General features: G+C 40.4%; 1 protein-coding gene across 1 annotated transcript; it reads right to left on the bottom strand.

Moving 5' to 3' along the window:
- Nucleotides 1-8,676: 8,676 nt before the first annotated feature.
- Nucleotides 8,677-9,708, bottom strand: LOC139744678 (uncharacterized). The gene is made up of 2 exons (XM_071655102.1): nt 8,941-9,708; nt 8,677-8,774 (listed from the first exon to the last, which is right to left on the bottom strand). Exons 1-2 carry the CDS (start codon nt 9,638-9,640, stop codon nt 8,677-8,679), a joined length of 798 nt encoding a protein of 265 aa, XP_071511203.1. The 5' UTR covers nt 9,641-9,708.
- Between the last annotated feature and the right edge of the window lie 3,978 nt (nt 9,709-13,686).

Raw genomic sequence — 13,686 nt, 5'->3', positions numbered from 1 at the left:
GGACCTATAATTAAAAGGTGGGACCCACCTTTCATTAGGATTGCTTTGTTTTACTTTGTTTTTTGATATCTCAGACATTTCAAAACCGATTTTCACTAAAGAAACTTTGAATTCCACGTATAGAATTGTTTGCTCTGTGATAATTCATAAGTGTTTTCGTAGTATTTCGCAAGAAGTTAAAAGCTCAATCCTCATCTCACCATGCAATACTATCCCATTAAAGTTGTTCATTTTTTAAACAATATCTAATACAAGTGATGTCTGTGCCGCGTACTCACCAAGGCATCGTGATGTAATAATTGAAGGGCTCTATTATAGGGTTTTGTGTCTTTCTGCTGTTTTCTCCCCTCCGCACCTCCACCCCTCCCCGATTACTCACTCTGCATCACTCTCTTGCGTACATCCTCCATAAAGAAGCGATTTATTTTCCCGCGCAAGGGGCGCCGCATCCGCGACGGGACGTTTTCGCCTGCGAGCCCCCTACCTGCGACACGACAAAATTATTCATCATCTCCTTCAGCGCACGTGACGCTTTCTCTTACCCCCTTACCCTTTCGTGACCTCTTTGACCCCGAAATTTCCAATAAACAGATAAAGTTACCCAAAGAAGTCAAACTGCTTGAAAGGAAACATCCCGGCATTTTCTCTGAACACTTTTTGGGATGACTTTCTGTCAAAGAAGCAATCAGTGGGACATAACAGGGTGTATGATATTTTGGCTTGAGATAGAACTCTAATTACTTTGCCCCCCCCCCCCTCAGCGAGGTTAAAGGGATCGTATAGTTTTGGTTGAGACCTAATTTCAGGTTTCTAACATTTTTTTTTGGTAAGAAAATGAGAAACCTCTTAAAATAATGAAATAAAAATTATGAAAGAGCATGTAATTCTATGAGGAATTCATCGTTTATTTGATGAAAATTGGTTTTGGAATGGCTGAGATATCCAAAAAAAAAAAAAGAGCGATTCTAATAAAGTGTGGGACCCACACTTTATTACGATCGCTTTGTTTTACTTTGTTTTTGGATGTTTCAGACATTCCAAATTCCTCTTAAAATGGTCTGTACTATATCATAAGTGTTTTCTTGGTATCTCGCAAAAAGTTAAAAGCCCAATTCTCATCTCCACAAATACTGTACCATCCCTTTAACCCATACCCTCTTATACATAACAAGTTCACATAGAGTCAACGAACGGCACATCCGTCTCCCACAGGCACGGTGGCGAAAGAGAAATAGAAATAAGCTCAAAATTATCTCAAATATCAATCAAACATTAATATCAATATGGTATTATTACAACGGACTTGATTCAACTATATTCCTTTCATTTCTCTTATTCCCTCTCCTTTCCAAGCATGATCTTTAGTTCCACTTCGTACATTCTCCATTTTTGCTTATGGTCACGTAATCGCTTTAATGTTCGTATTATACCTCTCCTTTGTTGTGTTGGTGAATTCAAAATTAATGTCTCCATTCAATCTCCCAAGTTCCTCGACAGCCGTCTTTTCTTTCTTTTTTTCTTTCTTGTCACGACTCCAGATAGTCTCATTATGTTTGTTCTGTTGTTCTACAACACGCCCTCCAATACAGTTCAAGATAATTCCTCCATGAATGAAATAGGCAAAACCAAAAGTAGGCATATATGCATTTTGGTATATAAAGCATATCTCGAAATCAGTATATGCTGCACAAAATAATGAAAATAAAATGTCCGGTATGAGGGCGGTGAGTTGGCTCAGTCGGTAGCACGTCTGCCTCACGATCACGCGGCCCGGGTTCTTAATTCGAACCCGAGTCTGGACTGAGCAATGTTGTGTGTAAACATACCGTCCCCTCTAGCAAGAGGCAAAACACTCTGTCCCTCGGATAGGACATAAAATGGAGGTCCCGTGTATGAGAGAGTCACAGCTCATGCATGTAAAAGATCCCGCTTCATTCATTCATCGCAAAGAGCAGGGTGTCTAACCCGGTGAAGTGGTCCCACCCCACATCCAACTGGACCCCATGGAAGAGCAGCTTATAGTAGCTGAATATGGGCTATACTGTAATGTAACGGGTGGTGTTACATTTGGAATATTATTATGAAGCAGAAATGAAGGAGCTCAGGTACAGTTTTGGTACATTTCATCGATGCGAAGTGTTTATTCACAATCGTTCAGAAATATCATGATGAAGTTCAATGACAAGTTAAATGACGAGTACGTACATCAGAGTAAAATATAGAAGTACCAAGATGCAGGAGAGAGAGCAATATCAAGTAGAGGTTGACTCTCTGAAGTCGAAATCATGATCTCTCTTGGGGCCTTGGAAAGAACACCAAACTTGGAAATGTTCAATGGGTGATGGGTGAGAATTTTGGTAAGACAACCAATCAAAAAAGGGATAACTAAAAAGAGTGACCAAAGGGGTTTGTCCTAAGGGGTGATGTTTGACCAATTAAAAGAGGGGGATTCTTTTGTGGAAGAGGAAGTATTATAAGATAAGGGGCAGACAAAGAGTCTGGTGGTTCACAAGGTGTGTGTATATAATCTTTGGGTAATTAAACCGGGGACAAAGAAGGGTTGTTACAAGGGTGATTGAATGACTCCTTGATGTAAACATCAAGCAAGGGTAATTAACGACAGGAAATTAATAGTAAATAATCTTGGTGTTATATTCTGAGGTGAGTTTACAAAAACAAGGGAATTTAAGTTGAGTTGTTAATGAACAGGAAGTTATCCCCAAAATATCCTAAATATACATTACATCCCCTTTTGTTAGGAAACAAGGCTCGGGGGGGGGGGGGGGTCAAAATATTACAAACAAATCAGAACATAGAGAGGTTTCTGGAATTTCCAGAATCTGAATGTTGGAAAACAAAATGATAGATATTATAAATGAAAACAAATGAATGGTAGGTAGTGGAACTCAAATCATTACTGTCCCACTATCACTTTCACACATTCACTCTCACACATTTAAATAACATAATGGTGATCTATTTACAATGAGATACAGTGAATAAAGTAACCAAAACTAATGCAATATTCTTCAACATAATTATCCTAAAATGGTCAATTTCTTCAACCATAAAAATAACAACTGAGCAATGACTATAATTTATAACTTCAATATGCTCAATTATCAAACAAGGAAAATTAAACCAGCACAAAATATGCATGAATAGGAATTCATGATTAAAAGAGCAAATCAGGAAATATCAGCGAAAATTAATACTACAAGTATATCAAATCATAATCAAGAATTTGAGTCATTCTCGCAGACGCTAATTTCCAAGCATCTAATTGAGTATCAGCGGAGAGGTAACGAGTGCGCTCGAGGTATGAGAGCTATCTGTGCGGCCTATTAGGAATTATCACTTCAGTGAAGGATGTACACAGAAGAATATGACTCTCAAACCTCACTCGATAAGAAAGTAAATTTCTCCAAATTGATAACAATAGAAGTAAGCGAAAGAACAGACACTTTCAAGTCTGTTTATTAAAAACGAGTTTAAACTCAAATTTCTCCAATCAGTGTCAAGACAATTAATTTGATACAATAATATAACATGCAATTACACAGCCTTGAAAAGGGATTCCAAAGCTTATATTCTCATTATTTTGGCAATGAGATTAATAATGTGAAAGTTACGTATATTACTTCAGCAACAAATACAACAAATCATAAAATGACAAAGAAATATATCATATACAGCTTTAGACTTATAAAGCTTATCAAGAAAATTATGTGTATAATCGTTTCATATATTTCTTTGGTGTTCCCGTGACAGGAATGATTCTATCAATCAGAATTTGTCGTATCAAGTTACTTGTGCCTGTATACAGTCCTATGTTCCACCAAAATCTAACCTCTTTGGGGTTATTACCGTCAGTCGGAGTCCTAATGAATGAAGTCAGTACTTGCAATTGCCCGTTCTTAAATCGTCCTCGGTGTAGGGTCATGTCATTGTCAGAAGGGGCAGTTGTTAGAAGGTCAAATTGTCGTTCAAGGTCAGTTTGTCGTAGGGGGGTTGGGGCGGCTATTCCGTTGTTAGGGGTGATGGATGTCACATAGTCAGATGTTTGGATTGGGTCTGTCGTCTGAAAGCACATGATGTGATCAGCAGTGCATTCAGGAGGGGTGTGGTCATGCTCATCAATAAAATTTACTGATGGTTTGTCAGAGGTCTCACCGTCTCCAGGGGTCACTGTCTTTCCAAGTGCCTCTTTCAGTCGCTGGAGGTGGGTGATGGGTTTCCTCTCATCCGATGCTTTCATGAAACAGGGTTTCAACCTGTTGTAGTTAAAGACATCTCGCAGAATTTCACCTTTGAGAGTGGAGAGAATGAAGTGGGTTCTATCGAGCACTTCATGCACAACTAAAGGTCCGACCCAAGCAGCTGCAATCTTTCTCGAGTTTGCAGTGAGGGAGGAAGAAGTTGGCTTGTACAAATAGACTAGCTGGCCTACTGAATAAATAGGAGTTTGCCGTAGTTTATTCGTAATGGCGACATTCTGCTTGTCTTGAGTTCTCCTTTGGAGCGAAAGCATCGTGTGAGAGATCTGGTCAAATTTCCGTTTGAGATGGGAAACATATTCGTCATAAGTCTGGGTCAGACCAGACATTGGGTTGAAGGTCAAGTTAGTCATGGTTGGGGGGTCTCGTCCAAATACAAGTTGGTAAGGGCAGTGGTCACCTAGATGAGGGGAAGAGAATGAGTTGTAGGCATAGCAAGTAGTAGGAATAAACCGAACCCAATCTGTTCCAAATTGGTTCAAGTTCACCTTGAGGAAGTCAGAGAGTGTTCGAATGTGGCGTTCAACTTGTAAGCTGCCGTGGTTTGCAACACTAATCACTTTCCTATCAATGTTCAGGGCGGTACACAGTGTAGTCAGTAGTTTGCCTGTGAGAGCGGCTGCTGCGTCAGTCACAAGGCAGGAAGGGGGTCCGAAAATGCAGATAACCTTTTGTATCAATGCCTCACAAATTGTTTCGGCATCGAGAGTGCGAAGTGGGGCACAAATAACAAAGCGGGTTATCTCGTCACAAATGACCATCAAATGTCTAAAACCAGTTGCCGAGGTAGGCATGGTCTTAAAGTCAAGGCTTATTCTGTCAAAGGGTCGATAGGAGTCAGGTACACGAGTGTGAAATGGGCGTAACTTGTCTGGTTTGCCACGGAACTGTTGGCATCTCAGGCAAGCTTTGACATAGTTTTGTACCCTGTCAAACATCTGTGGCATATAGTAATTACGTCGTATTGTCAAGTAAGTGCGCATTGTTCCTTGGTGGTTGCTAAGTAGGTTGTCATGGTATTGTGAAATGATAACATCAGTCAGTGATTCTGGTACAGCAAGTTGTAGTTTAAAGTCGTCAGTCTTGTCAAAGAAAAGGCGGAATAATACACCATCACATAGGATGTATTGCTCAGCTTTCAGCTGAATTGTTTTCGCTGCCTTTTTGTCACTAGGTAATATGTCATGGGCTAGAAAGTCATAGATCGGTTTGAAAAATGGAGATGTCTCTTGTTCTGTCTTAAGTCTTCGTATGTCAATGGGCAGGTTGTAGTCACGGATGATTTTTCTCTTTATCAAGTCTAGTACTTTGTCTATGTCATGTTGTTTGGGTATATGTGGAGCAACAATCTGCTCAACATTTGAGATCAGTGGCTTAGGGGCTGTAAACAAGTCTGGGGGCACATCCCTGTATGTTTGTGTACACGGTGACTCATTTTGTTTGTCCACCAGTCTTGGTTCTGTTTGCTTCGGAGCTTTAGGTGTTGGTTTCTGTGTGTGGGGTCTGTTATGGTCATGTGGGGCAAAGTGTGTCGTAGTTGGGGGCAGGTCAGGGGGTGTGTCTAATGCTGATCTCTGATTGGCCGGTTCGTGCGAATGTGGGGTATCGTTATTGGGTGCAGGTGTGATGATTGGTTCAGGGGGTGGGGCGGTGTCAGTATCAATATTGTTGTGGTCGTTAGTTTTGGGTCTGTCGGGATAAAGATTGGGAACAGAAATACCCATCTTTTTTAGCAAAGGCGCGTGTCACTGGACGCTCGGTAGGTTGTATGGGATTAAGATGATCTAGGTCATGATTATCAACTAAACTAAATGAAATGGGCACTACATGATCTATTTCGGCATGTTTGTCGCTTGGTATGCGAGACAGAAAATCTGCTAGGACAAGTTCGGTACCCTTCTTGTATGCAATCTTAAAGGAGTACTCTGATAATTTCAAGATTAGTTTCTGAAGGCGGGTGGTGGATGGTTCATCTTTGGACTTTAATATCTGAACAATTGAGCTGTGATCAACAAATGCATTGAATTCACAACCACGCAACAAGTGTCTGAAAGCAGTTATGTTTATCAAAAGGCCAAACAATTCTAGTTCTGTTACACTATACCTCTGGCAAGCGTCAGGGAGAACTTTAGAGTAATAGCCTATAACTCTTTCATGTCCGTTGATGACTTGAGTCAAGTAAGATCCAGTCGCAGTCCGTGATGTGTCACTGTAAAGTGTGAATCGTCCGGTATTCGTAGGCATGTGTAGTATAGGGGGTTTGGTCATGAGGTCTTTGATTTTGTTAAAGGCGCGTTCATGTTCGTCAGTCCATTTGAATTTCTTACTCTTTCGGGTAAGCTGGTGTAGTGGCTTCAAAATAGACTGTATGTTGGGGAAGAATCCTGCAACATAATTGACAGCACCAATTAACCGTCTAACTTGTCTGGGTGTCTTGGGTCGAGTCATGTTGTGTATAGAGGCGCATCTATTGTTCAGTGGTCGAAAACAAGCCTCACCGTCCGAGTTAATAGTTATCCTATGTCCCATGTAGTCTACGTCATTGCTGAAGAGTTTACATTTCTTAGGAGAGATTTTAAGTCCATTGTCAGAGAGGGCCTGTAATACTTTGGTCAGGTGGAGTTTGTGGGATGTCTTGTCAGGGCTAAATAAGATTATGTCATCATGGTGAGCAATGCAGAAATTGCGGGAGTTGGGAATGGTGCCTAGAATGTTGTCGATTTTTGCTTGGAATAGTCCGGGTGAAATGTTAAGTCCTTGGGCAAGTCGTTTATAGTAATAGTGCTTTCCTCCATGATAGGAGGCAATGCCGGTATACTGTTGTGCTTGTTTAGAGAGAGGAATGCAGTGAAAGGCAGATTTGAGGTCGATGACACTCATTACTTTAGTCTTAGCATGTCCGACGCGTTTAAGGGTTTCAGTCAGTAGGGGAAAGGGATGGTTGATACGTCTAATTCTAGAGTTCAGGTAACGAAAGTCGGTCACTACTCGTTTTTCAGTCTTGTCTTTCTTGGCAATGAGTAACACAGGCGAGGTGTATGCCTGATGTCCAACCTCAAGTATACCAAGTTTCACGAGTTTGGTCAGTTCCTTTTCGATTTGTCGTTTGTCAGGTTCAGTAGCAAAGTATGGTCGAATGAAAAATGGTTCGTCATTGGTCAAGTGTATGTCTACTTCAAAGTTTGGGCAACTAGATAGCTCACCATAGAGGGAGAATGCGGGTCTGTTGTCTTTAAGGATCTGTATCAACTCATTCTTTTCAGAGGGAGAAAGCACACTATCCTTTAAGTCAATATGGGCTCTAATGATGTGGTCTTCAGTCATGTTAGCAATGGGGTCATTGGGATCAAGGTGGGGGTATTTGTCAAGGTTTGCTTGTCTAGTCTGGTTGTCAAGGTTACTGTCTGCGGTGTCAAGCTGAGTGGAGTAAAGTGCATGTGTGTTGTCAGTCAAGGTCATAGTTATGTTATCTACTGGGAGGGGCTCAGTCACACGTACGGGGTTAGTAGTGTCGAGAAAGGCAATCGCCCTACCCTTAGAGAAATGTAGAGGTCTGTCAGTAGTATTAGTCACAATGATTTGAGTCGCACCTTTTGTTAGTTTTACCACCATTGTTGATGGGCAGTGCCTACTGAGGTAGTCATTGGAAGTCAGTATGACGTCAGAGTTACGTAAGTGGGCAGGTGTATGTCCCTGTAGTGTCATGAGTCTGGACTCAAATGGTTCGATTTTCACCTTTGATGTAGGGGAAAATGGTATCCTACGCCGTTTGATTTTGAACCTATGGTCCCTGAAAGTCAAAGTCCCGTCTACGTCCGAAAGTGTGTTATTGCCTAATATCAAATCAACACCAACAAGGTTTTCAACGACTAAAGCAGAAATTTCGAATTTGTAACCTTGAATTGTGACTCTGAATTTAATCGCGGTTCGCGCTTCAAGGAACTGCCCGTTCCCTAGTTTAAATCGAGTAGGAGTCACGCTCTGCCTCTTTAGGTTGGAAAGATGTGGAGTTGATTTAACATAGCGGTCAGAAATCAATGTCTTGGTAGCACCACTGTCAAAAAGAATGAAAATGTGCTTACCACTGTCAATTCGTCCCTTTACAAAGTTATTACTAGTCAGTTGCAGGTCTACGTCCTCTGTCCCTAAGTATGTCGATTTGAGTTTTTGTCCGTCCCTAGGCCTGAGGTGTTCATTTTGGGAGGTGGAATAGAGAGCGCTTCTATTTTCCTCCCTTAATGAAAACCCTGGGGATGTGTGTCGAAGTACTGTCCTGTGTATTGTAGATGATGTTGTTGTTGTTGATGTCGATGATGATGTCGGTTATAGTCATCGTATTGTTGTCTGTGGGGTGGGGGTGGTCCGTAATATTGGGGTCGTCTCTCGAGTTCAATGTCTCTCAACCTATGCCGACAATCCCTCCAAAAATGGCCAGGAATGTGACAATAGTCACACTTGCCAGCGAATTGAGGTCGAGACCGTTGGTCGCGTCCTCGGCTTTGTGACCGATAACGATCACGAGAAGGAGAGCGCCGTCCAGGATGTCTGTCTCTACTATCATGTCGTCTGTCTCTACTTAAACTACGTCTGTAGTCAGAATGATGTCGGTCCCTACTTAGACTACGTTCATGTCTGCTGTGGTCATCCCTATGTCGAGTCCTACTAGCGCTGCGGCTGGTACTGCGGTCAGAGTCATTGTGTTGGGAATGTCGATTTCGTCTTCGTCCTCGGGAGTCTTTCTGTTCGGTTTTAAATCTAAGGGAGGAAATTTCCTCACTTAGGAGGTCGACATCGTCTTGGGTTGCGAATGTCACTTCTTTTGTCGGGGTAGTGTCAGTCCTAAGATCTATGAAAAGCTGCGCTTTCGCGGCTATCTCGTCAGAGGTGGTCGTTGATGTCGGCGTTGCCATAAGAATGGCGGCGCGACAGTCGGGGGTCAGTGCAGAAAGTAAACGGTCCTTTATTTGCTTCTCCCCATAGTCTATGTAGGAGGCAGTCTGTCTGAGTCGTTGGAGAAAAGTTTCGACACTCTCTCCATCAGTCATAGTCATGGTGTTAAAGTCAGTAACCCTAGCAAAAGTCGATTTGGCGGGGCTAAATCGCCTAGTGAAAGCCGTCTTTAGGTCGTCATAAGTAGTGAAAGTCAATTTGTCTATCCAGAGTCTGGCCTGTCCCTCTAATGTCCGCTTGAAAGTCTTAAGTATAGTCGTCAAGTTGCCAGCTTTGTCCGAGTCAATGTCATGGGCGTCTAAATAGTCTTCAAAGGTCAAAATATGGGCAGTACAGTCATTGTAATCTAGTCGGCCGCCAGAAAATTTAGTTGGTAAAAAGTCGGTCTGTCGGAGGGTCCTACTGGTGGTCATGGTGTAATATTGAGTAACACAAAGCCTATCTAATCAAATATCAAAGTCAAAGATCAGTAATAACAGTCAAACAAATATGAGTATGAAAAATTCATAAGGAAACACATGAGGATTAAATACAAATAACCAGTCAAAATAAAATAATGCAAACTCAGTAAGCACTAATCAAAATCAACATGCTCTCAAATATCTCTCACACTGGGACAGTAATAACAATCAAAGTTCCACTTACCCAATGTGAAAGGGTTCAACCAAGTCTCCAATTCCCAAAATGATTGCATAGTATAGTATTCCAAAAAACAAGAAAATAATCACAATAAGCAATCAAACTATCAGTCCTCCAAGTTAAGAGTCAATTATCCTTGAAAATGTTATTAGTGTTTACACTGTAAGTGTCTGGTCCTGAATCTGTCTGGTAGTCCTATCGTTGTCGAAATGTGTCAGTCATTATTCAGCAAAGCGTCCATTTTTGAAGAATTTTTCCTGGAGCTGCATCCACGTCAACACCAGTCATGGGTCCTCCTCGTACGTCCCTCAGGTCGTGGTCGTCGTAGTCCTCGATGCGTCGTCATCCAAGTCTTCTTGATGTCGCCATCCAGGTCACGGTCATCATCATTGTTAATAGGTGGAGGTTCAAGTCGTCGGTCGTCAATCAGTCGTCATTTGGAAAGGCCATGTCACCACAAAGTTTGTTGTCTGTCTAATTGTTGAAGTCCATCGCCTGATTCAGCACTGCAGTTTCGAAGTCGACGAAAAATCTGTTATAGTCACATTTCAACAATTTTCAGGTCGCATGCTGCCACGGTCCTATTAATGCTCGGCCTGCATGGTCTGGTGAAAGTCTCCTTCCAAAAGCGATGTCGAGTTGTAATGATGAGGTATTCCGATATAGGACCGATATAAGGTTCTCCACCATGTAATGTAACGGGTGGTGTTACATTTGGAATATTATTATGAAGCAGAAATGAAGGAGCTCAGGTACAGTTTTGGTACATTTCATCGATGCGAAGTGTTTATTCACAATCGTTCAGAAATATCATGATGAAGTTCAATGACAAGTTAAATGACGAGTACGTACATCAGAGTAAAATATAGAAGTACCAAGATGCAGGAGAGAGAGCAATATCAAGTAGAGGTTGACTCTCTGAAGTCGAAATCATGATCTCTCTTGGGGCCTTGGAAAGAACACCAAACTTGGAAATGTTCAATGGGTGATGGGTGAGAATTTTGGTAAGACAACCAATCAAAAAAGGGATAACTAAAAAGAGTGACCAAAGGGGTTTGTCCTAAGGGGTGATGTTTGACCAATTAAAAGAGGGGGATTCTTTTGTGGAAGAGGAAGTATTATAAGATAAGGGGCAGACAAAGAGTCTGGTGGTTCACAAGGTGTGTGTATATAATCTTTGGGTAATTAAACCGGGGACAAAGAAGGGTTGTTACAAGGGTGATTGAATGACTCCTTGATGTAAACATCAAGCAAGGGTAATTAACGACAGGAAATTAATAGTAAATAATCTTGGTGTTATATTCTGAGGTGAGTTTACAAAAACAAGGGAATTTAAGTTGAGTTGTTAATGAACAGGAAGTTATCCCCAAAATATCCTAAATATACATTACAATACAGCCATCTTCACAGATGGAAATGAACAACAACAACAGGTCAAGTATTATAACAAATTAAAACAAAAGGATGCCACGATATATCATTTCTACTGACGGCAAAATTACTTTTATTTTCTTGATATCTGTCTGAGCTCATTCAAACAACCTCAGCTGAGCTCTTGTTTGATGAAAGAAAAAAAAAATCATTAAAAAAAAAATGTGGGTGCTGAGCAAAATGGGTGAAGTTTGCTATTCCGAAGGTTCCTTATTCCGGAACACACAAACACAAATTCCTTAAAAGAGGTTCGTCAATCCGAAAATGGAAAATCGTTCGTTAATCCGAACATTTATGGCACTATTCCGTAGGTTCATAATATCCGAAAATAGAATAGGAGTTCATTATTCTGAAGGTTCGTTAATCCGTAAATGCAGCAAACAGTTAATCAGAAAATGAAATTCGGTTTGTTTTTCTAAAATGGGAAAAAATGATTTGTGGCGAAGAATAGCTCCTCCCGAGGATGATGTAAAAGAGAGGAGGCGAAGGGTGTCAACGGAGGAGGAGGAGGAGGAGGAGAAAACACGTGTATTCAGCAACTATTTCAAATTACGATTGTATTCCAGCTTCTCAAGTTTTAGAATTGTGTATATCGTGCGCGTTACAAGTGTTTGTTTTTGTCTCTGTGTCTGTGTATGTGTTTGTGCGTACGTTTCCATTCAATTTTTATTGCGTGGTTTTATACCTACCACATTTTTATAAACAACTATATAGTTACAACACCGTATTTTGTCACTTAATGAAGATCAGTCCATTTTCAGAATAACGAATCTTATTTCATTTTCGAATTAACGAACCTTCGGGAACAAAAGGGAACCTTATTTTATTTTCAGATGAGCGCACCTTCGGAATAACGAACTATATTTCATTACTGATTAACGATCCTTCGAAATAACGTATTTTTATTCAATATCGGATGAGCGAACCTTCAGAATAAAGCTTTTTTTTTCATTTTCGGATTAGAGAACCTGTGGAATAACGAACCTTGTTTTATTTTCGGAATTACGAACCTTCGGAATAACGAAGTGTATACAGAGCAAAATTACTCAAACAGACATTTACAGTTAACAAAAAAAAATGTTGAAGTTTAAGCAAGTTTGCATTATGACATTTCTCTGTCTACATGACACAACGTTTTCGGTTACGTAAATCATGCAAATTTGAAGCAGCAATTACTGTTATCACCCCATTGCTCTGAAATATGGTTTGTGCAGATGGATATGGGTCATTTTAACACCATTTTTTATGAAAAAAAAGTTTTTTGTGGAAAGAACTTGTCATGGCTAAATCAATACAACTTTTACAATATTTAGCAGCAAAATCATTGACAGTCACTTTGAGCATGAATAGAGCTGAAGTTCATGTACAGTGAAATGCCATCTTTTTTGTCAACAAGACTTTCAATATGAATTGATCGATCTAAAACTGTGAAAAAGGTTTAAAAATCATAGAAATCAGACATAAGATACTGATTAGAACCAACGCTCTGTACATGTTGTTCAAATGATGTGAAAAGATAAATTCTATCATTCGCAACAAATCATGAATTGTTGAAATGCACTAACATTGAGGAGTTTTTAAGTAGATACGGTTCTTCTTTCTTAATTGTATATTACATACATATTTAGCCAAAATTATTTTCGTATCTTTATGCTAACAGCTTTATACACCACAAGGAATATTGTGAGGTTATAGTAATCGCCATGTCTTGTTGCATAATGTGTAGAATTTGTGACCGATATAAGTTTCCAAGCTTTGAAATGAAAGAATAAAAAAAGAGAAATTGATTATAACAGATCAAACTTTCCATAAATCTTTTACCGCTCTCAAACTTGGATAATAATATTTAGTACTAGTAGTTCAATTTTAATCATGTAAACAAACGCACACACACGCAAAAAAAAAAAAAAATATATGGCAAGGGAAAATTGCTTCTCTGTGAGTAAAACTGACAATGCGGATGGGGAGTCAAGCTACTGATCTCCTACATTGTAATAAATGAGTCAGACAAAATGATCCACGTAAAAAGAAAAAAAAATATATGACCGTCCTTCTCCATCCTCAAAATTGCATGACCAACAAATTGGCGGTCTCATATTTTTCTGCGATGATGGTGATTCACCGAGATGGACTATGGAGAGGGAGAAAAAAGACACACACGACCCCTGTGGTGTTGTGTGTGGTATGTGTGTGTCTGTGTATCTGCATGCAAAGCCCATAGTGTATGTGTGTATGTGCGATGCATGAACTTCGCTACTTTGCGTATTGTGTGTGTGTGTGTGGTGTGTGTGCGTGGTTTTGTTATGAATGGTGAGCAGCGGGCTCGGATACCAGCGTTGAATACACGTACGTACATTGGGATGCACTGCATACTTCACCCCGAATCGCA

This window comes from Diadema antillarum, unplaced genomic scaffold (assembly GCF_040938485.1).
Source record: "Diadema antillarum isolate AM-2024a unplaced genomic scaffold, OU_Dant_1.0 seq00001203_RagTag, whole genome shotgun sequence".
Classification (NCBI taxonomy): domain Eukaryota; kingdom Metazoa; phylum Echinodermata; class Echinoidea; order Diadematoida; family Diadematidae; genus Diadema; species Diadema antillarum.
The sequence above is the reverse complement of the archived record's forward strand: the minus strand, read 5'-3'. Positions and strand labels throughout refer to the sequence as shown.